The sequence below is a fragment of the Rana temporaria genome, chromosome 4 (genome assembly GCF_905171775.1).
Source record: "Rana temporaria chromosome 4, aRanTem1.1, whole genome shotgun sequence".
In the NCBI taxonomy this organism is placed as follows: Eukaryota; Metazoa; Chordata; class Amphibia; order Anura; family Ranidae; genus Rana; species Rana temporaria.
The window spans coordinates 113420609-113447549 of record NC_053492.1 but is presented as its reverse complement, the minus strand read 5'-3'; the positions used below and the strand labels follow the sequence as shown (position 1 = coordinate 113447549).

At 43.7% G+C, this 26941-nt stretch overlaps 1 protein-coding gene across 11 annotated transcripts in view; it reads right to left on the bottom strand.

Annotated features, from left to right (window-relative positions):
* TRIP12 (thyroid hormone receptor interactor 12) overlaps nt 1–26941 on the bottom strand; it is a 146284-nt gene that overhangs the window by 96580 nt on the left and 22763 nt on the right. For 8 of the 11 annotated variants that reach the window (XM_040348815.1, XM_040348816.1, XM_040348819.1 and 5 more), the window contains exons 2-4: nt 19069–19215; nt 18477–18608; nt 14983–15773 (exon numbers count right to left, since the gene is read on the bottom strand). In XM_040348815.1, the coding sequence (XP_040204749.1) occupies nt 14983–15773; nt 18477–18608; nt 19069–19166 (1021 nt within the window). In that variant the 5' untranslated portion in view covers nt 19167–19215. The remainder of the gene's footprint in view (nt 1–14982; nt 15774–18476; nt 18609–19068; nt 19216–26941) is intronic. The other 3 variants (XM_040348822.1, XM_040348824.1, XM_040348825.1) reach the window with 1 other exon arrangement.

Here is a 26941-nt window from a genome sequence, read left to right as displayed (position 1 = left end):
GAGTAAAATCTTAAAAAAACTTGCAAAATGCCTGTTGGGCTTGCGCTCCAGCTCATTGTTAATGGCACCCCAAATGTAGCAAAAAGGGTGCGCGTTTAAAAACATGTTAAATGTGTGGTTAAACACTCAATGCTCGACAACCTCAAAAGAAGCATGAGCTACTTTGCTGCCTTTGTCACACGTACAGCAGTCCATTAAAATCAATGATCAATGCGTCCAATTTTGCATGCAATCACAAATTGTTAAAATGCAAATGCAGCCTCAAAGCAATAAGAGGCCGACAGCACCTGAAACAATTTGATGCCATTTGCATATAATCAGACATGCAGTAATGTGATAAACTGGGGGTGCAATCAGCGCAAAAAATTACGTACGAATGAATGAACGAAAGAATGAAAAACAACCTCCAGGCCGTAATTGATAAGAATGCAAGCTGAACACAAAAAAAGGACATTCACAAAATCCCACAGTGATACTAGAAATAGAGAGCAGTGCATCGCAAACCAAAATAAGATATTATATAATAATAATAATAATAATAATAATAATAATAATGATAAAGTGAAATAAGAATACTAATAAATAAGAATAAAGAGGTATTACCTGTGGATGACTGGCCCTGGGCGCAAACAATCTGCGCCCAGGGCCAATTAGTCTACAGGTAATCTCTACATGTTCGATGTGAATGGCCGCAAGTGACTGCGGACTCTGTCAGCTTCTCATCGCTTTGTATGAGGCTTCCTGTCTGCAGGAAACTCAGTTGGGTCCCCCACATTTAATTGTAGTTGGATCCAAACCAATTAAGGACCGCCCCACACGCATATACTGCGGCAGGGCAGCCCTTGAGTGCAAAATTGCGTACATGTAGGCAATTTCTTCCATTGGCTCTGGGGCATGTGCGTGCTGGAGAGGCAGAATGGCGGGGCGGTCTGCCTATGTAAACAAGGCAGACCGTCATTCTGTCAGACAGGAAGAGAGATCTGATTCCTGCCAATCAAACACAGATGAGTCTCTTCCTCGAGTCAGTCCATCCCCCACACAGCAAGAAATCACCCAGGGAACACGGTTAACCCTTCGATTGCCCCTGATGTAAACCCCTTCCCTGCCAGTGTCATTTATACAGTGACCTTGCTTTTTTTTTTTTTTTTTTTTTTTTTTTTTAGCACTGATCACTGTATTGGTGTAACTGGTCCCCAAAAAGTGTCACTTGGTGTCAAATTTGTCTGCTACGTCACAGCCCTGAGAAAAAAAAAAATGATCGCCGCCATTACTAGTAAAAACAAGATTTATGAACTGTATATCTATCCCATAGTTTGTAGACTAACTTTTGCGCAAACCAATCGATATACGCTTTACCAAAAATATGTAGCAGAATACAAAATTGGCCTAAACGGATGAAGAATTTAGATTTTTACGGGATGTGTTTTATAGCAGGAAGTAAAACATTTTTTTTGCGCTAAAAACAAAGAAAGAAAAAACTGCAGGAGGTGATCAAATACCACCGAAAGAAAGCTCTATTTATGGTAAAAAAAAAAAACTGACAATTTTGAGTACAGCGATGCATGACCGCGCAATTGTCAGTTATAACAACGCAGTACCGCATCGCAAAAAATAGCCTGGTCAGGAAGCGGGTAAACCTTTCGGGGGTTAAAGTGGTTAATGAGGCCTTCGGCTGCTTACAGAGTTGGCCACAATTCTGGAGGACTTGGCAAGTCAAATACAGAACTCTGTAGAAACTGCTTTCACATGTTTTAAGCAAGCAGTGAAATGAAATAGAAGCAGCATTTTCTGCAGGAAACGGATTTCCATTTATGCATTACAGCAAAACGGTTTACATAGATTTATGAGAACATCTGATTATGGGTACATTTAAAGTTACTACTCAGACTATACTTTGCTGCCTGAAAAAATAATTTATTCACTTCCTTGACTAAAGAGACCAGTGTTGTAATAAAACTGCAGACTGGACACCCCAAAAGGCTATGTGAGAGGGCAAAAGGCAGCTAGGTTGTTCAGGACACAGGTCAGCCGTGACATTTTTAACCACTTAAGCCCCGGACCTTTAGGCAGCTAAATGCCCAGGCCAGGTTTTGCGATTCGGCACTGTGTCGCTTTAACGGACAATTGCGCGGTCGTGCGATGTGGCTCCCAAACAAAATTGGCATCCTTTTTTCCCCACAAATAGAGCTTTCTTTTGGTGGTATTTGATCACCTCTGCGGTTTTTATTTTTTGCGCTATAAACAAAAATAAAGCGACAATTTTGAAAAAAAATGCAATATTTTTTACTTTTTGCTATAATAAATATCCCCCAAAAACATATATAAAAACATATTTTTTCCTCAGTTTAGGCCGATACGTATTCTTCGACCTATTTTTGGTAAAAAAAAAAAAAAAAAAAAAAAATCGCAATAAGCGTTTGATTGGTTTGCGCAAAATTTATAGTGTTTACAAAATAGGGGATAGTTTTATTGCATTGTTATTAATTTTTTTTTTTTTTTTTTTTTTTTTTTACTACCAATGGCGGCGATCAGCGATTTTTCGTGACTGCGACATTATGGCGGAGACTTCGGACAATTTTGACACATTTTTGGGACCATTGTCATTTTCACAGCAAAAAATGCATTTAAATTGCATTGTTTATTGTGAAAATGACAGTTGCAGTTTGGGAGTTAAACACAGGGGGCGCTGTAGGAGTTAGGGTTCACCTAGTGTGCGTTTACAACTGTAGGGGGGTGTGGCTGTAGGACTGACGTCATCGATCGAGTCTCCCTTATATAAGGGATCACTCGATCGATACGCCGCCACAGTGAAGCACGGGGAAGCCGTGTTTACACACGGCTCTCCCCGGTCTTCAGCCCCTCGGGAGAGCGCTTCGCCAAGGGGTTATCTAATGCAGGGAGGAGCCGCGAGAGCTGCCGAGGGAACCCAGAAGAGGATGTTCAGGGCCACTCCGACAAGGGGACTGCCGCCCCCCCAGCAGAACACTCCGATCAGCGCTTTCTGCCATTGGCTGAGAGTGCCGATTGGGAGTCGGTCGGCTGCTGGTTTTCTCACTGGAGGAAAGGCATATATTTAGCTAGAATCCAGTGAATTATGGCATCCAATGCTAGAGGATCCTTGTTGAACCTGGAGGCCAAAATGCCCACCAGAGGACAAGAGATTGAAGGGACCACTCCCAGGATTTTTTGTACTCACCGTAAAATCCTTTTCTCTTATCGTCCATAGACGGACACAGCCTTCAAAGTTCTGACATATGGGTTATGTTCCTGTTCATAGGAGAGGACTAGGCAGAACATGTTAGATATTTAAATACATGTTACTTTAAAAGAGTTGAACAACCCTCCTCCCTGTAGCATGCAGTCTTAGTACGCAACAAGCAGTACAAAGCTAAAAAGGAGGGGAGGGGGGTGCTGTGTCCGTCCATGACAGAGAAAAGGATTTTACGGTGAGTACAAAAAAAAGCCTATTCTCTCTTATTGTCCATGGACGGACACAGCCTTCAAAGTCTTGACATATGGGACGTCCCCAAGCAGTGTCAAAAAATCAAGGGGTGGGAACAGTATCCGTAAAAACAATTTAACTTCACCCCAAAAACAAGCAGAGCTCCTCAACAAAGGAGTTGCAACTTTAAACAGCCGCCTGCAAAACCTTGTGGCCGAAGGAAACATCTGAAGATGCACTCACATCAACCTTGTAAAATTTGGAAAAGGGGTGAACGGACAACCAAGTCGCCGCCTTGCACACCTGTGAGACAGACGCTTGATGTTGGAAAGCCCAGGAAGCACCAATTGCCCTGGTTGAATGTGCCGTGACCGGAAAGGGGGGCGCCGGCCTCATAAGAGCATAGGCCTGTATGACGGTCTGCCTGATCCACTGAGAAATGGTGGCCGACGAGACCGCAAGGCCCTTTTGTGGACCAGATACCGACACAAAAAGTGAGTCAGACCTCCGAAACTAAGCCGTAGCGGACAGGTACACCCGCAAAGCACGTACTACGTCTAACGTATGCAGCGCAACCTCCTTAGGATGCAACGGTCGAGGACATAAGGATGGAAGTACAATGTCCTCGTTAAGGTGAAAGGCCGAAACCACCTTCGGAAGAAAAGAAGGTTGCAGGCGCACCGCCTTATCCTTATGGAGGACCAAATATGGCGACTTGCAAGACAAGGCCGCCAATTCAGAAACACGTCTGACAGACGTAATGGCCACCCTCTGAGATGGTGTCAAGAGAGGAATCTCTCTGATGATTTCAAAGGGAGGTTCCTGAAAAGCCAAGAGCACCATATTCAGATCCCATGAAGGAAGAGGTGGTTTAAGAGGGGGGGGGGGAGAGTATATGACGCACCCCCTGCACAAAAGGTACCCACCAGAGAATGGGCCGCTGAAAGAACACAGCCAAAGCTGAAATCTGTCCCTTAATGGTGCTTAAAGCGGGGGTTCACCCTATCAACGCAAAAAAAAAATTTTTTTTTTCTTTTACCATAAAATCAGGCATTGTAGCGCGAGCTACAGTATGCCTGTCCCGATTTTTTTTACCCCCGTACTCACCTTGTACTCGTACATCGAAGATACCGGGGAATGGGCGTGCCTATGAAGACGGAGGATGATTGACGGCCGGCTCTGGCGCGTCACGCTTCTCCGGAAATAGCCGAAATAGGCTTGGCTCTTAACGGCGCCTGCGCATAGCCTGTGCGCAGGCGCCGTGAAGAGCCGAGACCTACTCCGGCTGTCTTCGGGGAGAGTGACGTGCCAGGGCCGGCCGTCAATCATCCTCCCTCTCCATAGGCACGCCCATTCCCCGCGGGAGCCGAAATCTACAATGTACGATTACAAGGTGAGTCCGGGGTTAAAAAAATCGGGACAGGCATACTGTAGCTCGCGCTACAATGCCTGTCTCGATGGTAAAATCAAGTCAGTGAGGGTGAACTACCGCTTTAAGGCAAGTTTCTGATCTACTCCACGCTGTAAAATCAGCAGGACCCTGGAAACCGAATACGTCCGTGGATGCCACCTCATCTCCTCGCACAAAGATGTAGGCCTTCCAAGTGCGATGGTAGATCTTCTTGGAAGAAGACCTCTGTGTCCTCAGCATGGTTGAGATGACAGAGTCGGAAAGACCCTGGTCCCTTAGGTACCTGGCTTTCAATAGCCATGCCGTTAAAGCCAGCGACTGTAAAGCAGGACGACAGAAGGTCCTCCCGCATTGGCAGCCACCAGGGTGCATCCACCACCAGGCGCACGAGATCAGCGTACCAAGGATGCCGGGGCCAATCTGGAGCGATTAGAATCATCGGGATCCCTTCGGCCTCCACTCTGCGGAGCAGCCGAGGAAGCAACTTCAATGGGGGAAAGGCATAAATTAGCCGATACTGACCCCACGGGGCCACGACGCGTCTGCCCAGGGATCTCTGGACCTGGTCACGAACCTCGACACTTTGCGGTTGAGGCGAGAGGCCAGGAGATCCACGTCTGTTGTGCCCCACCTCCTGCAAAGTAGTTGAAACCCCTCCAGATGCAATGACCATTCCCTCTAAGTGAGATGGTGATAGTCAACAGTAAGTGAGTTAAGGTGGCCGACAGCCCCAAAACTTCCTCACCCCATGCCCATACATTAACCAATTCCCTTTCTTTCCAATAACTTGGTGAAAAAAAAAAAAAACATTACGCAGTTACAGTGTTGGCCACCACAATAGAGGTGGTTCTTACATTGCAATGAATGGGCACCGTCAAGTCATAGGGGGTCTTCCATAAGCCATAGGCAACCGAGTTGTAGGTCAGTCACCAACTGCTCCAGGTGATGTTTTTGACAAATCCCGTGGTTGTTGCAGAGTTTATTGCTATGGCTGTAAAACATATACATGTTTTCTGCATATTTTTATAGTCTTTCCCCCCACCCCTAGACTCCAAAGACTAAATGATGTATTAATTGACTTCTAACAAACTAGCCCTGGTTTGTGTGCGTCAGGCTGACTGTGGAAGAGATAAGAGGTCAGACTTGATATGACTGGATCAGTGTTTTGCACAACAGTTTTTAATGCTTTGGCACTGATTAGCGAGTTAAATAAACTTAAAAAAAAAAAAAAAACAACATGCAGCATCCAAGTGTTTGACTATCCACCCTTAACATTACAATCATTTTAAAAAGAAAAAACAAGGGATTGCCCCACAGCAAACAGATTAATTAGAAATTCTGAAGCACTCAACACAAGTCACAGAGCCATAATTATCTCTGACTATGCTAATAACGGCTGCCATAAGACATACTAACCCATCGCCACATGGCATTAATCACCTGAAAAAAATGTTCGTACCACCTCCCAGTCACAATTATGTAACTGGTCCAACAGCATTTCCAGCTATAAAACTGTTTACTAGAAACAAATAATATTTTCTTCGTAACACTAGCCAGACTTGCCCCCCCCCCCCCCCCCCATTTAAAAGCAAATACATAAAAAAAGGTGGACATAAAACAGCCTGAATTTATTTTAAGAACAAATTTCAAATTTTCCCTCAAGAGTTCTTTACGACCTTGTGTGCTGTAGATGGATGCCCTTGCCCCACCGATGGTTCTTAAGACCGAGGACCCTTAAGGAGAAAGGATATAGGATTGGCAATACGCAAAGATTTTTCAGCTACGAGATTACGTCCAACCACTGAAAGGGGCTTGTTACCACAGGACCAAATGGATCCTGAACGGGTCAAATTGCTTTCCATCATTCGGATAGATATGCATGGAGAACCTACGTGACACAAATACCCCTTTAGTAAACCACTGGCACAGTATTTTGGCTGCTCACGGGCTGGAGAGCAACGCTATGATCATTTATACAAGGCACTAATCGAACATCATTTGTGGTAGAAATAGACCTGGTGGTAGCACCAAATATTGCCAAAATAGTTGCCGACATGGCCATTGCTTAACAAGCATGAGGTAGATCTTCCACTTCTGAAATAATTCATATTACATAGAGGCCAACATATCTGGTTATAACCATGGTACAATGTTGCACAAGAACATAATAATCATTTACAATCTCGTTAATTAAGAATGTTTTGATACACCATTACCTCCTTCACTATCTGTGCTGCAGACTCCAAGGGGGAGATTTACTAAAATTGGAGCTTGCAAGAACTGGGGCCGCTCTACATAGAAACCAACCAGATTTCAGGTTTTATTGTCAAAGCTTAATTAAACAAGCTGAAGTTAGAAGCCGATTTGCCAACATGCAGAGCTGCACCAGATTTTGCACTCTTCAGATTAAGTAAAATCAACCTTTAAAGTATCAGAAGGCATTCAATAATCCAGCATTCTTGGCCATTTATGCAGAGTGCTGCTTTATAAAAGTATTTGACTCTGGACCAAATACAGTGCTTTAAATTTATGTTATATAAAATAAAACACTTGCCTTTTGCAGCCAATCACATTCATCTTCCATCCTCCACTGTAAAAACTATAGACCTTTACCTACCATCACGGCCAAACAAAGAATGGAAATCTAAATCCCAAGTATCATACAAGCACTGCCCAACTTGACACCAATGCAAGTACCAGACCAAATCCGAACACTGGTGTTAAGTCAACTGTTTCCAGTTCCATAGACAACAGAATATATAGGCTGACAGCACCAAAATTCAAATGCCTTTACCAGCATGCCCCATAAATGACCAGTTTCAACATTAACAGAAAGATCATCAGTAAGAACATTTACTCATGCTGTACCAACCTTAACTCACACGACAACTTTATAATGGCACGTGTATGGTCAAAACTGTAATTAGTCATGCATTACATTTGTTCTCTAGTAACTAAAACCAACAATTTGCGATTGGACTCTACAGAATTTAGTGAATAAAAAGCCTCCTACCAGCCTCCTGTCCGATGCAAATTACAATTGCCTTTAAAATACTTGAGGTATTCAAATTACCTCAAACTTGTCACACTACAGTCTGGGCAGCTTAGCTCCTTAAAATGCATCTTACCAGCTTTTTCAACTCTTATATACTTCTGAGAGTCCATTACACCCCAGGTAAACTTCATGCCATGGGGCTAAGAAAATATCTAAACTTGCAGCAAATGTAAAAAGGGGGATCACAGAGATCTCATTCACATGCTATGGCTATACCCCAAGTTACACCAGTACTGGGAGTCGGTGGTAGACGCTCCAATTCAGTTTTCCAAACTACAACAAAGCTACAGTCAAAGCAAGGTTTACTGGGTATACTCGAGGATAGTAACTGGTCAACATATCAGACACTGGCATTATCCAAAGCACCATTTCAGGCCTGAAAACCGATTCTTCAGTATTGGAAATCGGAGACCCCCAACCCAAGAGGAGTGGATCTTAATCTTAACCGTTTGGGTGTAAGCCATACTTCCTTGGGCGACCAGGTCAAGATAGCTTGCACTCCAAGCTGAGAATTAACAAGGTCTCCATTTGCTGGTCTTATTACTTTATGTGCCAAATCAGTGACTGTATGTCATGGCATTTTTCATGTGTTGCACACTGTAATTTCTTATTTACGGCATTTTGTATTGGGACTGTCAGCTGGAAAGTTCAATACATTTTTTAATCAAGGAAAAAGATTGGCCATCTCAGGGTACACTCACATAGTAGTAAGACAATGTGTGACTGGTGTGCAGGATCTTACAGGCAATCAATATCCTGCATAATAAGTGCACTACACTCATGTGATGTTTGAGCAACGTTTACATGCTTCAAGTGGCTCTTAACGCAAACGTTTTTTTATGGGAGGCACCCATATGAGGGAAAAGCAAACAAGGCTGGTGGGAAACTACCAAAGAGGAGGTAAGGAACCACTGTGTGCAATATTGTTGCACAGAACAGGCAATTGCAACTTATTTCTGCTAAAATAGCCTTTAGGCCCCGTTCACATCTGGCGATTTGAGATAACGCGCAGAATCACTGCAATTTCAAATCGCACTGCAATCGTGGCAAAATGCACCACGCGTTTGAGTGGCATTAACTTTTAATGGCACCTAAACTCATTGTGGCTTTACTACGATAAATTAAAGCAAACCACAACGCGTGAAGCTTGTCACCCAAAAAGAAGCAGGAGCTTCTTCCCAAATCACCAGATGTAACTATGTTAACTACTTGCTAACCTGCCGCCGCAGTTCTACGGCGGCAGGTCGGCTCCCCTGCGTGACAGCCCGTACAATGACATTGGCTCTCTAAGCGGCCACTAGGGGAGCATGCTCGCCCCCACTCGTCCCTGACTCCAGCACGCGTGCCCGGCAGGCGTGATCGCCGCCTGGCACCCGCGATTGCTTGTTACAGAGCGGGGACCGGGAGCTGTGTGTGTAAACACACAGCTCCCGGTCCTGTCAGGGGAGAAATGCCTGACCGTCTGTTCTTACAATGTATGAACAGCGATCAGTCATTTCCCCTAGTCAGGCCACCCCCCACAGTTAGAACACACCCAGGGAACATACTTAACCCCTTCCCTGCCCCTTAGTCTTAACCCCCCTAGTAATCCAATGCATTTTTATAGCACTGATCGCTATAAAAATGCCAATGGTCCCAAAAATGTGTCAAAAGTGTCCGCCATAATGTCGCAGTACCGAAAAAAAAAAAAAAAAACGCTGATCGCCGCCATTCCTAGTAAAAAAAATATTAATAAATATGCCATAAAACTACCCCCTATTTTGTAAACGCTATAACTTTTGCGCAAACCGATCAATAAACGTTTATTGCGATTTTTTTTTACGAAAGTATGTAGAAGAATATGTATCTGCCTAAACTGAGGGAAAATTTTTCTTCAAAAATTTTTTTTTTTTCAAAAATATTTTTTTTTCCAAAAAATTGTCACTCTATTTTTGTTTATAGCGCAAAAACTAAAAAAAAAAACGCAGAGGTGATCAAATACCACCAAAAGAAAGCTCTATTTGTGGGGAAAAAAAAGGACGCTAATTTTGTTTGGGAGCCACGTCGCATGACCGTGCAATTGTCAGTTAAAGCGACGCAGTGCCGAATCGCAAAAAGTGCTCTGGTCTTTGACCAGCAATATGGTCCGGGGGTTAAGTGGTTAACAGAGCCTCATTATTACTTAAGTGCGTTACAGTGTAATTGGCCCTCAAGGAAGCAGATTACATGCTCCATTGCTAGGACGCAGGTGGCTATTGCTGCCTAGCATTTCTCTGTTGCTGCGTCAAAGGCAGCTTCTCATGGAAGCCAGCTGGTGTCCCATTTCTAAGAAACAGGCAGCTTTACAATAAAGTCACCTAGCGTCTTCGTTGCAAGGGTACAAGCAGCTTCTGAGTGAATCTCCCTAGTGCTCTTATGTTGCTAGGACGCAGATGGCTTTTTTACTCCAATAAAATGTACATTTGCCCTGTACACATGTCAATAGTACAAACGTTTACATGCATAAAGCACAAAATACAGTCCCATACATGCAGGAGCTCAGATGCAAAACTTTTAAATTTACGGATAAAAAAAAAAAAAAAAAAAAGAAGAAGTAATTTAACATCTGAATGCAGCACAAAGTTACCAATAATTACAGTTTTGTGCTTGGGCCCATATAAAACAATACACTTGAGATCAGATGAAAAAAAAAAAAAAAAAAAAGGGGGGGGAATCAGTAAAATGTTATGACCAAGTGGATGAGCCCTTATAGAATCAAGAATTGCAAACTGTAAAAGTATGGACAACCTCCTAAAGGGCATACATGCCCGTGAGCTATTCTGAAGATCTGTGTCACGATTTGCTCTAGGGCATCAACACAAAAAAAAGTCTCTGCACAGGGTCCAATTTTGGAAGACAGGAGCCTGTTGGTTGTTTATTGCCAGAAACCTGCGATTGCGAACCTTGGCACGTTAGATGTTTTGGAACCATCTTTCCCATGATGCTCATGCACTCTGCAGTGTAGCTGATCATGGGAAATGTAGTTCCAAAAACATCTGGGGGCCAAGGTTCACTATCACTGCCCTAGACCAATTAGCTACCATCTGAAACACAGAAACTGCAGCAATAGCCTGTTGCAGAGCTTAGTCTGCGAGATTAGAAAGCCTTTAAAAGCCTCAAAACTTCTGTCAGCAGAATCTTTAAATTCCATAGGCATAGCAAGACGTTTAAGGGAGGTCTTGAGGAACTGGGTTCTACAGGGAGAGACCATGGTTCTGAACCTGTACAGCATGCTTCCACTAATTACTCAATTGAGCATCCATGCACGATACAGTGCCCAACAGTACAAGCCGTCCCCAAAGTGGCCGGATATGGCTCAAAATGTTTACACCGAGGATGTGTCAATCTTGATGCACAACTTCTATCTGTGGCATTAAAAGGCAGTGAGGAGTTCACTGAATTTAAAAAAGTAAGTAGTTAGGCCAAGAGTGACGTCTCCGTGGAGCAAGGGTGCATCACCTTACGAGACAGACAAACAAAAAATAAAAATTAAGAAAAATAAGGAATTAAAGGTAGGGTTATAGGAGGAAATTCTTTGTCAGTGTTCCAACCCTGAACAGTTAAGATTAGTATATTAGGAGTGAACCCATTGCAGTTTACTGGTCTTTAAAGAAAAAACCTGCACCCAAGTCATGCACCTTAACTGCCTCTGTTTCAGGTCTACAGCATCTTATTTTATTGCCACAGTATACCGCATGCCATAAAGACATCCATGGATTCCAAGTGAATGGTGAGTTTAGCTACAATATCTGATGAAGATTGTGCACCGTGATTGTCTGTTTTTCAGGCCAGGCATAGAGTTCTCAAGGAGGGTTAGTCACCATTAAAATAATTGAAGTCAGAATAGCAGTCAACTGCAAATACAGTAATGGGATGCAAACCAAGACACATAACTGTGTTTGGTGCTTCACTGGGCTGGGACTGAGGTGCGGTTCTTGAGTTTCAGAATTGCACCTTCAATTTGAGGCTGCTTAATCCTTTTGACCACTCTAGGACCTAAAAGTGGAACTGAACTTAAAGTGAAGATATGCCACGTTTTAAGTTTTAATTTTGCCTAAATTTCTGATGTCGATTGGACGATATCACTACTGCACTGCTTACGGTTCTCTTTGCTGAATGGTATGACATGACAAAGCAATGCCCTGCTTTTACCAAGATGATCACCCATACAGACACACAATGTAAGCTAGTAATGGGGAAAGATGCACCTAGACCACATTCAACATTAGCTAGTTCCTTTCCCACCTTTTTTGGACAAAGTTTGACGTTTTTCGCTTTAAAAGACTTCACATTTGAAATACATCTGGCTTGGTTAGGAAAAATCATTGAAAGTATAGTCTGTGATAAATGTATGCTGCTCAGCACTACAAGTCCTTGTGTTGTATGTGAAACCGCCTGTTATTTTTTCAATAAGAGTTCACTGAACAACATTAACCACTTCCAGACCTGCGCACGACGATGTACGTCCTGTTTTTAAATATGTATATCTCGGTAACGTCAGCAGCTGCTGTCACAACCGAGGTATCTATCTTTAGGGTGCGCGGTCTGGAATCCGATAATGGCGGTCTCCGCGGCGGATTCGCCACGAGATCACCGTTATCGGTGGCGGGAGAGGGCCCCCCCCCCTTCCCGCCGCCGCTTACCGGAGCCGTCGGTAGCGGCGGAGGCGATCGGGTGCTGTCAGCTGGTGAGCGGGGACGAGACTGAAGGAAAAATCTCCTTCGCCCGTCCCCATAGCTCGGCTGGGCGGAAGTGATGTCAAAACGTCAGTCCCGCCCAGCCTCTTAAAGAGACAATTATTTTTTTTGGTCATTTGAAAAAATGACATTTTTTATTTTTTGCATTTAAGCCCAAATATGAGATCTGAGGTCTTTTTGACCCCAGATCTCATATTTAAGAGGACCTGTCATGTTTAAATTCCTTGTAATAGTAATAAAAGTGAACAAATTGTTATTTTATTTTTTTTTCAGTGTAAAAAGTAATAAAATAAATAAAAATAAATATGAAAACAAAAAAAAAATTTTTTTTAAAGCGCCCCGTCCCGACGAGCTCGCGCGCAGAAGCGAACGCATACGCGAGTAGCGCCCGCATATGAAAACGGTGTTCAAATCACACAAGTGAGGTATCGCCGCGATCGTTAGAGCGAGAGCAATAATTATAGCCCTAGAGCTACTCTGTAGCTCAAAAAATGCAATCTCTAGAATTTTTTAAACATCGCCTATCGAGATTTTTAAGGGTAAAAAGTTTGACGCCATGCCACGAGCGGGCGCAATTTTTAAGCGTGACATGTTGGGCATCATTTTACTCGGCGTAACATTATCTTTCACAATATATAAAAAAATTGGGCCAAATTTATTGTTGTCTTATTTTTTAATTCAAAAAAGTGAATTTTTTCCAAAAAAAGTGCGCTTGTAAGACCGCTGCGCAAATATGGTGTGACAAAAAGTATTGGAATGACCACTATTTTATTCTCTAGGGTGTTAGAAAAAAAAATATATAATGTTTGGGGGTTTTAAGTAATTTTCTAGCAGAAAAAACTGTTTTAGTCTTGCAAACACCAAATCTGAAAAACACCTAAGGTCTGGAAGTGGTTAAAGCAGTTGTATACCCGCTCAATATGAAATACTTGCCTTAGAACAAGGCATTGGTGTCCTTCCCGGTCCACGCCGAAGCAGCTGACATTTTCGCCTCAGCGTGTCTTCCGGGTATCGCGGCTCCAGCACTGTGAGTGGCTGGAGCTGCAATGTCGTCACTCCGTGTCGCATGCACGTGGGAGACATGTCGTCACACAATGTCGCATGCGCACAGGGAGACATCTTTCCGGCAAGGTCCGGCGTCTGCCAGGCCTTCAGCCGAGAATGCCCTGTGTGCATGCGCCGCATTGCGAGGGGAATATCTCCTAAACCGTAAAGGTTTAGGAGATTTTTTTTTTTACCTACAGGTAAGCCTTAGTATAGGCCAGTGATGGCGAACCTTGGCACTCCAGATGTTTTGGAACTACATTTCCCATGATGCTCAAGCACTCTGCAGTGTAGTGGAGCATCATGGGAAATGTAGTTCCAAAACATCTGGGGTGCCAAGGTTTGCCATCACTGGTATAGGCAAAAGTAAAAAAAAAAAATGACTATACAACCGCTTTAAACATATCAGTTTGTGAGGGTTTTTTTTTTTTTACACCATACTTCCAAAATGAGTTGTATAGTATAGCTGTATGTAAAAAGTCAAAAAGAAAAGCGATTTTTTAAAAAGTGAACCTGTACTGAGGAGTTTAGAGGCTGCCATCTGAAACTGCCAGTTCAATTGAAACAGCTAGCTTATGTCAATTTACATAACACAAAACTTTATTATAGGCCCATTTTTATTTATTTTTTACCAACGGAGGGCGGGGATCGGGCTGTCCACCCCAGGTGCCACACAAATAGTCGCCCCACCTCTCCTGACCCTGGGACAGCACTGCCAGCCCCTACATACCAAAGAACAGCGTTAATGAGGGTCTCCTGCAGGGGATGCGTGTAAAGCTTTTTTTCCCTGAAACTTCCCTCTTAAAAATTAGGGTGCGCGTTATACATCGATAAACACTGTACTTACTTTCTAAGGCTGGGTACACACTCTTGTGCAACTCGCTGAGATGCATTGGGGGGGGACCCCACACACCCCTGGCACCTTCGTCAGAACACGCCGATCAGCGCTCTGCCATTGGCTGAGTGCGCTTAAATTGGGAAGTCAGTCGGCTGCTGGTTTTCCAGAGTGCATGTCCAACAAAAGCCAGCCGAGCGGCCAGCTTCTGTCGCACAGACCAACATACACATGGCAGAATGTCAGATGGTATTTTTTGTACAGGAAAAAGGGTCTCCTGTCACTCTGCCCATGTATACAGGGTTTAGTCACAACCTCTGAACATTTGTCCAGATTAGGAGTCTTGACTTCAATGTGAGGTACCTAACAAGCTTGATCCACGTCAGTTTCTCAGTGGTAGCACAATGGCAGACCCTTAGGTCTCTCAATACAGGTTTCTTACACGTGTTGCAATATACCACTTTTTCTACAATCACTTACTTGCTAATTTTGCTTGTAATCCTGAGGGTCCAGGTTTTGACGTCTCAGCCTTGGAAGATCCCGGGAGGGAAAGTTTTGTTTTGGAAAGGCTGACTTTTGGGCTAAAACGAGCTGCCCAATCAAACTTGGAGGAGCTGCTAGCTTTGGACTGTTCCTTTTCCCGGCTGCTCCTGCGAGGGCTGGGACTTGAGGCAGAACGGGAACGCCTTGCCTTGTTCTGGTCTTTCCCCTGTTTTACGCGAGCTCCAGGAGGTGCAGCAGAAGAGACAGAGGCGACTGCTGAAGAGGAGGAAGAAGAGGTGGAGGCAGAAGATGAGGAATCAGTAATGGTGCTACACCCAGCTTTGGCTGAGGTGGCCGATTTTGAAGCCAGCTTGGTGGGTTTAGGAGGTCTGTCTTCGGCACCAGTCGCTACTATGGCTGCACTGCTGCTCTTCACACAGGAGGAGTTATCTGTCCTTTTTCTTTTGTGCAGCGGGGATGATCCGGGGACTCCACCCTTCCTGTTGTGTGCTTTGCTTGTGGATGGCAATGATGTGGTTGGAGCTGAATGCTCCTGGTCAAACTGTCTCTTCTTCGGTTTATTATTTGGTCGCCTCGTCCCAATGGAGGGTTCAGCGTGCTGAAGTGCTTTGGGTTTTTTAGCAGAGCCAGTTGAGTTGGTCCGGCTGTACTCAGGACTGGCACTACGTTTTAGTCCACGGGAAGAATCTTTTTTAGGCTTGTGACTTTCTGAGCTGTTTTGTTCTGGGTCCTCTGGTTGTGATATTGAAAGAGATGAGCTACAGCCCCTGAAAGAAAAAAGGAACAAGTAAAAAAAAATGAAAGTTTTGTAAATACATACATAGCACAAATGCCCGCCGACTACGGCATCGGAAAAAAAAAAAAAACTGTACAAGAAGGTTCTAACAAATGTTGATTTCAAAACAGTTTTGTACTCGGAATTCAACTCAATTAAGAAGCCCTCATTTACCTCCTGTAGCTCTGCAGGCACAGTGGAGCTATTCCTCAAAGTTCACAACAGAAGTACTGAAGTTAAAAAGAAGCTCTATGGTGCAATTGGTGAAAACTACCCTTTTGACCAATTTAATGCAAAAAAGGTTTTGTTCGTTTTTTTCGCCCCCCCCCCCCACTTCTTTCCCCCACCGCCAGGCCAATTAGGAAGCGCATTTGCAGTAGGAAACCCGCTGTGACGGGTTCCTTTATCAGAAATGGCAGCGTCAACACCCGGGAGTCGGGAGTCGATCCTAAGATCGGCTGGGGTGATGACATTGTGGGCTTCCTGGACAGGTAAGTGCCCTAATATATTAAAAAGTCAGCAGCTACAGACATCCTCTAAGATTCTGACCTTCATCAAATAATAGCCAATGCTGGTACAGTTTCTTCTTGACTTTTTTCCCTATTGATCCCTAGCATTCTCATATAACCTAAACCCTAGACTGCAAGGTCTCTGCCTACCATAAGCACTGTGTACAATTTACGTTTATATCAGACAGACCTGCTGATTCAAATGCATTACAAGCTCCTATTAAAAAAAAATGATAAATGCACATTTTTATTTTTAAAAAGGTGAACTTATCCTTTAAAAAGTAAGTGACTGGGCCATGTTTATTGTACATTGTTTATATCTGCTCTCCCTTGCTGTCACTTTGACAGGGATTATGGTTAATGATCATTTTGGTCTAGGTTGCCAGAAAAAAAAAAAAAAAAAAGCTATTTTACTTGCCTGATTCCCCACTTTTCTCCCTTATGCTTCAGCTTGTGGCCTCCTCTACTCCCATCCAATGCAGGAAAATGGGTCCTGCAATGTACTTTACGTCAGAGGATATGGGACCCAGGGGCTGACTGGCAACTTTTGGACCAGGGGGGGTACAACCCAAAAGGTCCATGGTGCAGAGACTCAGCTCCTATACCTGCTCTTCCCCGCCTCCTCCTGCCCCCACTCCAGGATGATACTCCACTCCAGGTACTCTCTTGCTCACAAGGAGGGTAGGGCTGGACAGGGCCTGCTGCACAGTCTAATGGTTCTAAACCAGCTGGCAGGGGGAGGAGAGCCTTTCCTTGGACACAGCATAAACCATAGATTAGGAAGGAAAGGGGAGTGAAAGTTTGATAGCTTGGGGGCTGCCAGTGCTCGGTTCTCCTTCTCATCCCTCACTTCACCAGAAAACCTTTAGGCATGTCTGCAGTGCAAGCAGTCCTTTTTACAGGGCATCAGAGCGGGTCAAGGGCCAATTGCCCCCTGCCCAGTCCCCCCCTGTTGCAACCTATGGTACGTATGGGAAGAGGCCGTCTAATGCCTTGAAAGAATACTGCAGAAGCAGGGGGTCAGGTAAGAAAAGGGTTTTATCTGTTACCCTAGATCTAAATGAGCATTTAAACCTTGCAGTGTGTGAGAAGCCCCACTGTAAGGAAGGATTTTTGTTTCCCCAATAATTTAGCTTTAATTAAAAAAAATAAACACAACACATGGAGCTCAGGTAAAATACATATATTGGATCAATGACCTACCGTATTTGCCGGTGTATAAGGCGACCGGGCGTATAAGACGACGCCCTAATTTTACAGTTTAAGATTTTTTGCCTGTACTCATTGTATAAGATGACACCCCTTCCGAGGCTTCCAACGCTTCATATTTCTTCCTTCTGGAGCCATATCCTTCTTCATTCTTGCTGAAGCTAAAGCCATATTCTTCTTCCTTCTTGCTAGAGCTGGAACCAATCACAGCGAGCGATGTATTCAATTCATGAATACAAAGCCTGCTTGGATTGGCAGAGGCTGTAACATCATCAGCCCGGGCCTCTCTGACTCTCAAAGCCAATCCGAGCAGGCTACTGTATGTAGCCTGCTCAGATTGGCAGAGGTTGTTACTCTAATCCGAGCAGGCTCTGTATTCATTTGAATACATTGCTCAACAGGATTGGCTAAGCGGTATATACTGTATTTAGCCGAAGCTACATACAGTATTACCGCACATCCAGCAGGCATCCAAGCAGCTGACCCGGCGTATTAGACGACCCCTGCTTTTTGGCCATTTTTTTTTTTTTTTAAGTGTAAAAGGTAGTCTTATACGCCAGCAAATACAGTATATTAACCAACCAAGGGATGATCTCTTAAATATTAGTTCCCAGACAGACTGCAACTCAAGCATTTGGCTCGGTCATCTTAAGTCAATAACATGTAAAATGCGATTTAATATTTGAGGGTGAAAATACAAATGAATACCACAATGTATAGTTCAGAAATAGAGGCATGAAACATCCAAAGGCTGCTGGAGAGAGAAAGAAAAATCTGTGACCGTATCCAAAATGCTAAAATCCTTCATTATTCTAGTTCGAATAACTGCAAGACAGCAAACCCCCTGAATAGTCTAAATTTAGGAACTGAGTTTACACATTTGTGCATTTCACACCCTCAAAGACCATTAGAAAGAAACTGCCTGCAAAGCAGACACAAGCAAGTTAAAGAAAAAAGTAAGTAATTAGTAAAGTTACCTTTTAGAGCTGTATCCCCTGGACTGGCCAGAAACTGTATTAGTCTGCACTTTGGGGGCCTTAGAAAGAATCTTTCTGTTCTCAGGAAGGCTAAAGGTCTTATGGTCTGCCTGCTCTAACTGGGACCTGTTGCTGGAAAACCAAGAAAGAACTGCATCAGAGGATACAGGGAACAACAGATCCCTTCGGTCACAGTAAAAAGTAAGAGAGATACAACTCAGTAAAACAGCCAAAGTGCAAGAGACATCAATAAAGGATCAGAATGTATAAACATAATAGTCCCCACCAAGGATTAGGACAATGATGACTGCTGAAGACTTAAGATGAGCCATTCCCTTTAATTTATGGATATGGATGGAAAAAGCCAGTATAGTCTATAGATACAGTGAACAAGACCAGCATCTAATAAAATCTGAATCCAAAAAAGGAATAGTTCTTTCCTGATCCATGGGATATAAAATGGATTTTAGTATGGTTAGTTAACTGCTCCATTCAGTCAGTCCCTCTGTTCTATGGCAGTGGCTTACAATGGAATCCTAGGAAGAAAATGTCTAGCACTACCTTCACCTGTAACCAGACAAACACAATTTACCTTCCTCCTGCAGTGTCCTCTTGCGGCTGGGCCCCGGCAGTGTTCCTCTGTGAACGTCGCAGTGACCCCCCTGGATTGTTATTAGGCCGGCTGGACATTGGCACCTTTCACCTGAAGGGACATACCCTTTCTAGACACTACCATTCACTGAAAAAAAGAAAGAAGAAGAAAATGCCAATTATCAAACACATTTCTCAAATTGTGGTGCAACGTTGGGGTGTATTAAACAGTACAATAAACATTCCATTAAAACTAAATTATTCTGGCTCCACTGTACACAGCTGGTATATCTATAAATATGGGCAGCTTGAAATCTGTGTTGGTTATTTTACAGTGATGCAGGTTTCTACAGCAGCACAACCTAATATGGAAAAACATGAAGGCTACCACTGCTACCCTCTCCTCAGAGCTTTACTTCACCTGCAATCCTGATGCTTTAGTCCACTGAAGAGATTTACCCCTCACTTACTGTCTAAGGGACACCCATACAAGAAGGAACAATAAAAAAAAAATTAAAAAAAATGAACCCCCAATAACCATGGTCAGTGGTCCATCCTAACCCTTCCTCCCTCAACTAAGAGTGTGTGTGTGTGTGTGTGTGTGTGTGTGTGTGTGTATATATATATATATATATTTTAGCCAAAAAAGAGAAAAAAAGCGTGGGGAGGAGCAAAAAAACGTTGTATAGATAAAACCACAGCAGTTTACAGGCGGTCCCCCGAGTTACAGAGGAAGACAACAGGAAGTGAGGGAATCTACCCCTAGGAAGGGAAATTCACTCCTGTGAGAGTTACCATGGGAACAAGGTTTCTCTACTGAAGCAGTGTTACCAATCCTCCTTTTCCTTTGTGTTAAGAGTAGGTTACCCCAGCAATTTGTATTCCTGGTATGTGCCTGTTGCACCATGTTCCTGTTCTAAAAAGCATCCTGTTTTTTGTATTGCTTCCTTTGTGTGCAATTCCTGCCGATCCCTCTGCGTTTCTATTCCAAACGGACCACGCTAGGCATGAAAGCGCATTCATCCGTGCGTGGTCAGTTTTCTGTCTGGGAGCACAGCCTGCCTGTCCCCCAATGGCCAAGACTTCTTCCCCCCCCCACCCCCTACACAGCTCATCACTGAGGGGAGAATATATGGGTTGTCCCGATACCACTTTTTTTAGGAACGAGTACAAGTACCGATATTTTTTTAAATATCCCCCCACAAATGCAGCCATGTCCCCCATATAACCAGCCATGTCCCCCCCATACCTAGATGCCGCCTGGTTAAACAGCGTGCGGGGAACATCACAGCTTTCATTTGAATAGCTGTAGTCTTTCGTGCCACGCTGCGTATAGACACTCCCCCTTGCTCGGGATTGGACAGTTCACCCGAGCAAGGGGGAGTGTCTATACACGGCGCAGCGGGAAACACTACAGCTATTCAAATGAAAGCTGTAATGTTCCCCGCCCGTATTAACCAAGCAGGGATGCGGCGACGGCGGCGGGGTTCTATTTCGGTATCGGGGGTATTTGCGGGAGTACGAGTACTCCCGCAAATACTCAAAATCGGTCCCGATACTAGTATCGGTACAACATACACACATACGTACTTACTTACTTATTTTTCCTCCCTCACTAGCCCATCACTTTGGGCCTTTGCTCCCTGCTGCAAATGTTCCCTTTCACACTGAAGCGTTTTTACAGCGTTTTAGCGTTAAAAATAGCGCCGTTAAAACACTCATAAAATGCTCTCCATGCATCTCAATGGACCCTTCACACTGAGTCCTGCAAGCAGCTTCTTTGAAGCAGCTTTTGGGCGCTGAAAAAAAACCGCTCCAAAAACGCCCCTCTCCATTGAAATGAAAGCGCTGTAAAAACGCCTTATCCTTTCACACTGAGGCACTGCAAAAACGTTAGGGTCTTAGCGTTGCTTTACCAGCGTTTTTCCAGGTCTTTCACATTGGGATTGCAGATGAGGCTTCTTTCAGGCGCTTTACAGGCTTTTTTTTTTTTACACCAAAGCGCCTGAAAAGCGCTCGAATAACGCCCGAAAAACGCCCCAGTGTGAAAGGGGCCTTAGGGGAAGCGCACCAATTATAACGAGGCCCAATTCATCCACGGCCAGCATAGCTTGAGGAGGCAGTGCTTCTAACCAAGTCTCAATGTCGTTCAGCCAATCAATGGAGACTAAAAAAATCACTCGGTGGAATGTGTAAAAATGTATAAGCAAAGGAGGGACTATTGGTAATCTGTTGACTGGACGCTTGAAATACTAATATAATAATGCTGCAACCAAAGCACATGTGGCTCCAATGTTGGATTAGGAAATCAGTCTCCATACATTTTCTTTTTCAGATATAGTCACTTATTTCTGGACACCTCCACCCTTCAGTTTAACCAGTTTTTTCATTCTATGCCTAGAAGACTTGATACGGTCCTTACAAATCATACAAAATATTATATGTAGTAGTTTGTTATGGGGTGTAGACATTTTTGCAACAACTAAATTTGAGAGAAAAAAAAAAAAAAAAAACTGAAGATTTTGTAATCCAAAGTTACATTACATAGTAGGCAAGGTTGAAGACAATAGTCCATCCAGTTCAACCTGTGTAGGTGCACGTGTCAGTTTCTATATTTCCCCATATCCATGTAGGTTGTGTTCTTTAAGATGCACATCCAAGAATCTCTTAAAAATATCAATACACCCCACAGCCACCACCAATTGTGGAAGAGAGTTCCACATCCTCGTAGCCTCGACCGTGAAAAAAACCCTGCGCAGGTTAAGGTTAAAACCCACTTCTCCAATCTCATAGGTGAGACCCCGAGTCCCCTTAACACTCAGAGACTGAATAGTTTTTTCCTATGCTGGGATTGTCCTTGAAGTATTTTTAAATCACCATCATATCTTCTCTCAAGGATCGATCCATCGAGAATAGATTTAGTGTTTGCACTCGTTCCTTGTAATCTAGGTCCTCCAGTCCCCTTATCAGTTTTGTTGCCCTTCTTTGGACTCTCTCCAGTTCCAGCACATCCCTTCTGAGGACTTGTGATGAGAACTGGGCAGAATACTCCAGATGTGGTCTAACCAAAGTTTTATAAAAGTAGTAAGATTATCGTTCTCTCTGGAGCATAGCCCTTTTTAATGCCAATATTCTGTCAGCTTTGGTAGCTGCAGCTTGACATTGCATGCCATTGCTCAAATCAGTCTACTAGGACCCCCAGATCTTTCTCCATCCTCGATTTCCCCCAGCGGTTCTCCCCCTAGTGAGTAGCTTGCATTTATGTTTTTTTGCCCCCTAGTGCATTACTTTACATAGCACACATGAGGCGTCTCTGCAACCACTACTTGGTGTAATATCTTACAAAAGATTGGTTATGTATTGTATTTTTTTTTTTTTTGTATATATAAAAAGGGGCATTTTCCTCCAAAAAATAAATAAAAAAATTGCGTTTGAAAAACCACTGCAAAAATACCGTGTGACAAAAATTGCAATGATTGCCATGTTTTCCCCTTTAGGGTTTTATAAAAAAAAAAAAAAAAAAAAGGAAGGAAGTAGTACCAATTATGAAGCAATGCACTTGCATCACTCGTCCACTCCCAAGGTGGATTAGGGCACCGTTCAGAAGGGCACCCCCACAATACTTCAGAAAGAATTGTACCCACTGAAACAATGCATGTCCCTCAGTAACGTGCATTGGAATGTCATCCAGAATGGCACCCAACAACAAAAACGTAAGAATGAAAGGCCCAGTGTTTCTGCAGCACTATGTGTGGGCCTATTTACACAACACATTATATTGTGTTATGGTGCACTTGATTAAAGGGTCACTAAAGGAAAACATTTTTTTTGCTGAAATGACTGTTTACAGGGCATAGAGACATAATAGTTAACTGATTCCTTTTAAAAATGATTAAAAATAGATAAAAAAACAATCATATAATGTGCCTGCAGTGTAGTTTCGTTTTTGCTGTTGTTTGCTGGTTCTCTGATGTACAGAGAGCCACTAGAGGGCAGTCAGCCAATAGAGAGCAGTGATACTTTGTCTAAAACTCCTCAGCACCAATCCAGTTTCGTTTTACACACACCTCCTTGATTAGTGACCACCGTGAGAAATCTCCCAGTACTGTGGTTATCAGTAAACAGGCAACCAGGAAGTGTCCAGAACAGAGAGAGATTTACAGCAACATGAAAGCAAAAACGAACAATGAGGACATGAAACCAGGACTGCAGTAAGGTAAAGGAAGCTATTTAGCAAAAAAAAAAAAAATTCCTTTAGTGACCCTTTAAGGCAGATCATTCACTTTAAAATGGACTGGAAGCACACCTTACACACCTCTTGTCTCTGCTAATATTACAAAGGCCAATTTAAGGACAATAGAAACTACATAAAGGCACAAAACAGGAACCAGAGGAGCACTTAAACCACTAACGATAGGAGGTCAGAACAAATCTCTTTAGTCTCCAGGAAATTATCTTGTTTTTTATCAAAATAGGCGACGACATACCAAGCACAAAAGCCCTAAAAACGTTGTAATTAAATTTTTTCCCATTACAGAAAAACACCCAGATTCAATGACAACACATCACACACACACACACACACAAGAAAAACAAAACCAAGAAATCTATACCATAAGGAAAAGTCCCATTGAGTACAAATGTGTGCATTGTATGCACGCCTTGCCTATGACTAGACATGGGGAAACCAGAGGTAAGAGTTGAAGTAGGTTACACATACAATGGTCTTGTGTACAAAAACATCACACCGCATTAACTATTCTGCCACAATGGTTGACAATTTCATTTATGGAGAAGTCATTAGGTCAGAACTAGAATTCATCAGAAATCTAAATTTGAGCAATTACCAGCACGGACAACTGATGTGGGTACATCAAATGGGTAAGTTGATGGGCAATGTTAGCACCACATACCCAACTACATAGACTTGAACACAAGAAATAAAAGATATTATGGGCGCTTCAAAATACACATTTACAACTTTATATAAAACAAGCAATTTAAATAAGTAGCAAGTATACCGTTAGATTAAAGAAGAACTCCACTGCATTGGTTAACCATTTTGTCTAGAGGCGCACCGAAAGGCTATATACTTACCCGATCCATCAATTCATTGAAAAACAGCACTCCCCCAAAACCAACAGCGAACTGTTCCTGCCGTTCTTTACATCCAGAGTGGGTGTATGGGCGTAATGACATCAGGAACAGTCCATGTACAAGACGGCCAATATGCGGGGGAAGGGGTGATGGGGGCAGTCAGGAGCGGTAGAAAAATCTGTCTTGCACTCAGAGGATCAGCAGATTAGGTTTTTTAGGTATATTTCCACTCTCCTCACCTCCAGGCACACGGATACATTTTTTCTGCATCGTTACCTTGCAAGAAAAAGGTTTCCATTTAAATCCTATGGGACTCTTCACACCACTGCCTTGCAGGTGCAGTACATTTTGAAGAGTCCTGCATGATGCATCTCTGTGGTTTTTGGTGTGTTTGAGTCACATGTCCATTTTTCACAGGTGCAGGCAACCCAAAAATGCACCTGAAACACAGCAAAATCGTCAATTTTTTATTGCCGTCTGTATCCTACTGGGGAGATTTGCCAGTTTGTGTTTATGACCAATGTCACTAAAAGAATAGGGAATGTAAATCCAGGCGACGGTGTGTCTTCCGATGAGGACATCAGTTCAAGTTACCACTGTATAATTGGATCCGTGAGCATTGAACTATGGGCTGCCTGCATGCAGGTAGATGAACACACATCTTCCAGCGGCTCTACACAGGGAAGACACTAATCTACCATCTGAATGAGCCCCAAGGCAGAACTCCAGCCAAAAGCAGCAAGTTAAAAATGAATAGCCCTTTAAAGAAAAAAAAAAGAAAAAAAAAAAAAACACACAACCAAGCCAGTTTTTGATACTTTATCACATTTTTCCAGCTGCTAGATATGAACAGTCTGATAGCCAGCATCATTCAACCTAAAATCTGTGCCCAAGTCATCCTGAACCCACCCCAGCCTGTGACTGGTCAGGGAACAACGAAGCAGCATTATGAGCAGCTCATCACTCTCTCTAATTAGCACATGAACCAATTGGCTCCTTGTACTGCTTCCCTCACACACTCCAGGGAATGCAAGAGACTGATACAATGATACCAGGTCAGATTCAGGTACTTTTACTGCATTTAAAAGCAGGCAAAATAAAAAAACCCATGCACAAAACCAGGCCCCTTGCAGGTTTATGCAATAATGTGCACCACATCCAACGATAAACTTGCCTTTCAAACAAAGCCCTCCAGCAGTGCGCTGTCACATCTGCCAGGGCTTCCACGTTCACCCGGGCTTCCTACCAAGTTCCCGGGCTCCAGCCATTTGAAAGGCCAAGCCGCAATGACGTCACTACCACACGAGCAGCAAGGTACCCTACACCGATTAAACAGTCACTGCGCAATGGCTATTGCACGTTAAAGAGATATTCATTGTACCTACAGGTAAGCCTGATTGTATGATTACCTCTAGCTACAAGCTCACATACAGAGTTAGAGAGGAAGTAAACCCTGATGGTTTTTGCTCCCTGCAAATTAAAAGCATAATGGGCTAGTATGCATCGCATACTAGTCCATTATGTTACGAAGCTGTCCCTTGTGCAAGCTGCGGACACTGGCTCTGTGACTGGCTGGATCCGCGTGACGTCACTCCCACGCATGTGCGCGAGAGCAGTCAGTCACGGTACTTACGAGTGAAGAAACGGTACAGAGGTCCATTTTTTCGCAGCGCATGCATCGATGACTATCGGCGCGCTACAAGTGAAATACGGCGCACGTTTAGGAGATATTTACACTACCTATAGGTAAGCCTTATTCTAGGCTTGCCTATAGGTAAAATGTCACACAAAAGGGTTTACAACCACCAACTACCACATTAAAGCTTAGGTGTGGCCAAAAGCTTTATTGGGGCATTAGCAGAGTACCAATAATATACTATTCGATTGGCTTTGTAAAAAATAAAAAAAAATAAAAGGGTCTAGTTTGAGCTTGTTTGGCTCTGCTTCTCCTTTGGGTCACAGTAATGCAATTAGTTTTGCACTCCTCTGACCCGCTTTCAGCAGAGAGTGGTCTGAAGTCCGCTCTCTGCTGACGTCACAGGAATCCGTCCAAACAGAACCATGTCATCACGACAATAAAGTCTGGATAGCCACTCCCCGACAGCTCAGTGCTCCAGTGAGCAGGGGGGGGGGGGGTGGGAGGTCAGCGCAGAGAGCTGCGCCATCAGCAATGTTTGATCGCTCAGTTCTCAGTGCAAAGGCGTAGAGGGGCCGATGCTGCATCCACCTACACAAATATGATTTGGGGGGGGGGGGGACCCATACTTCTAAAGAGTTTGTAAAACCTCTTTTTAAATCTATACTTACATTCACTGTGCAGTTAGTTCGCACAGTGTGGCCCCGATCAGTCTTCTGGGGTCCCCCGGCGATAAACCCCCTAGGAGAAGTGCTCTCCCTGGGGGTTACCTTGCAGGCATGTTCCCGAGTCCAGTAATTACATCCATAGACACAGAATGCCGGACTCAGCCCCATGTCATTGGATTTGAGCGACAGCTGCGGGAGCCAATGGCTGTGCTGCTATCAATCTATTCAATCAAGAGCCGAGAACCCCATGCAGAGAGGTACAGCGTGTCTCAGCCGAGGGAACCAAACTGGCTCAGGTTAGTAAAATGGGGGGGGGGGCCCTAGGTGGTGGGCTGGTCAGTGTCAGAGGGTTTACAGCCCCCTTTTTTTCCTGAAGAGTACAAGAGGGTTTGTGAATGGGAGAAAAATGCAGTGTGAGCAAACCTGTGGTGATCGCTGTATTCCAGTACTGGCAGTCAGTTTTATCACCAGAA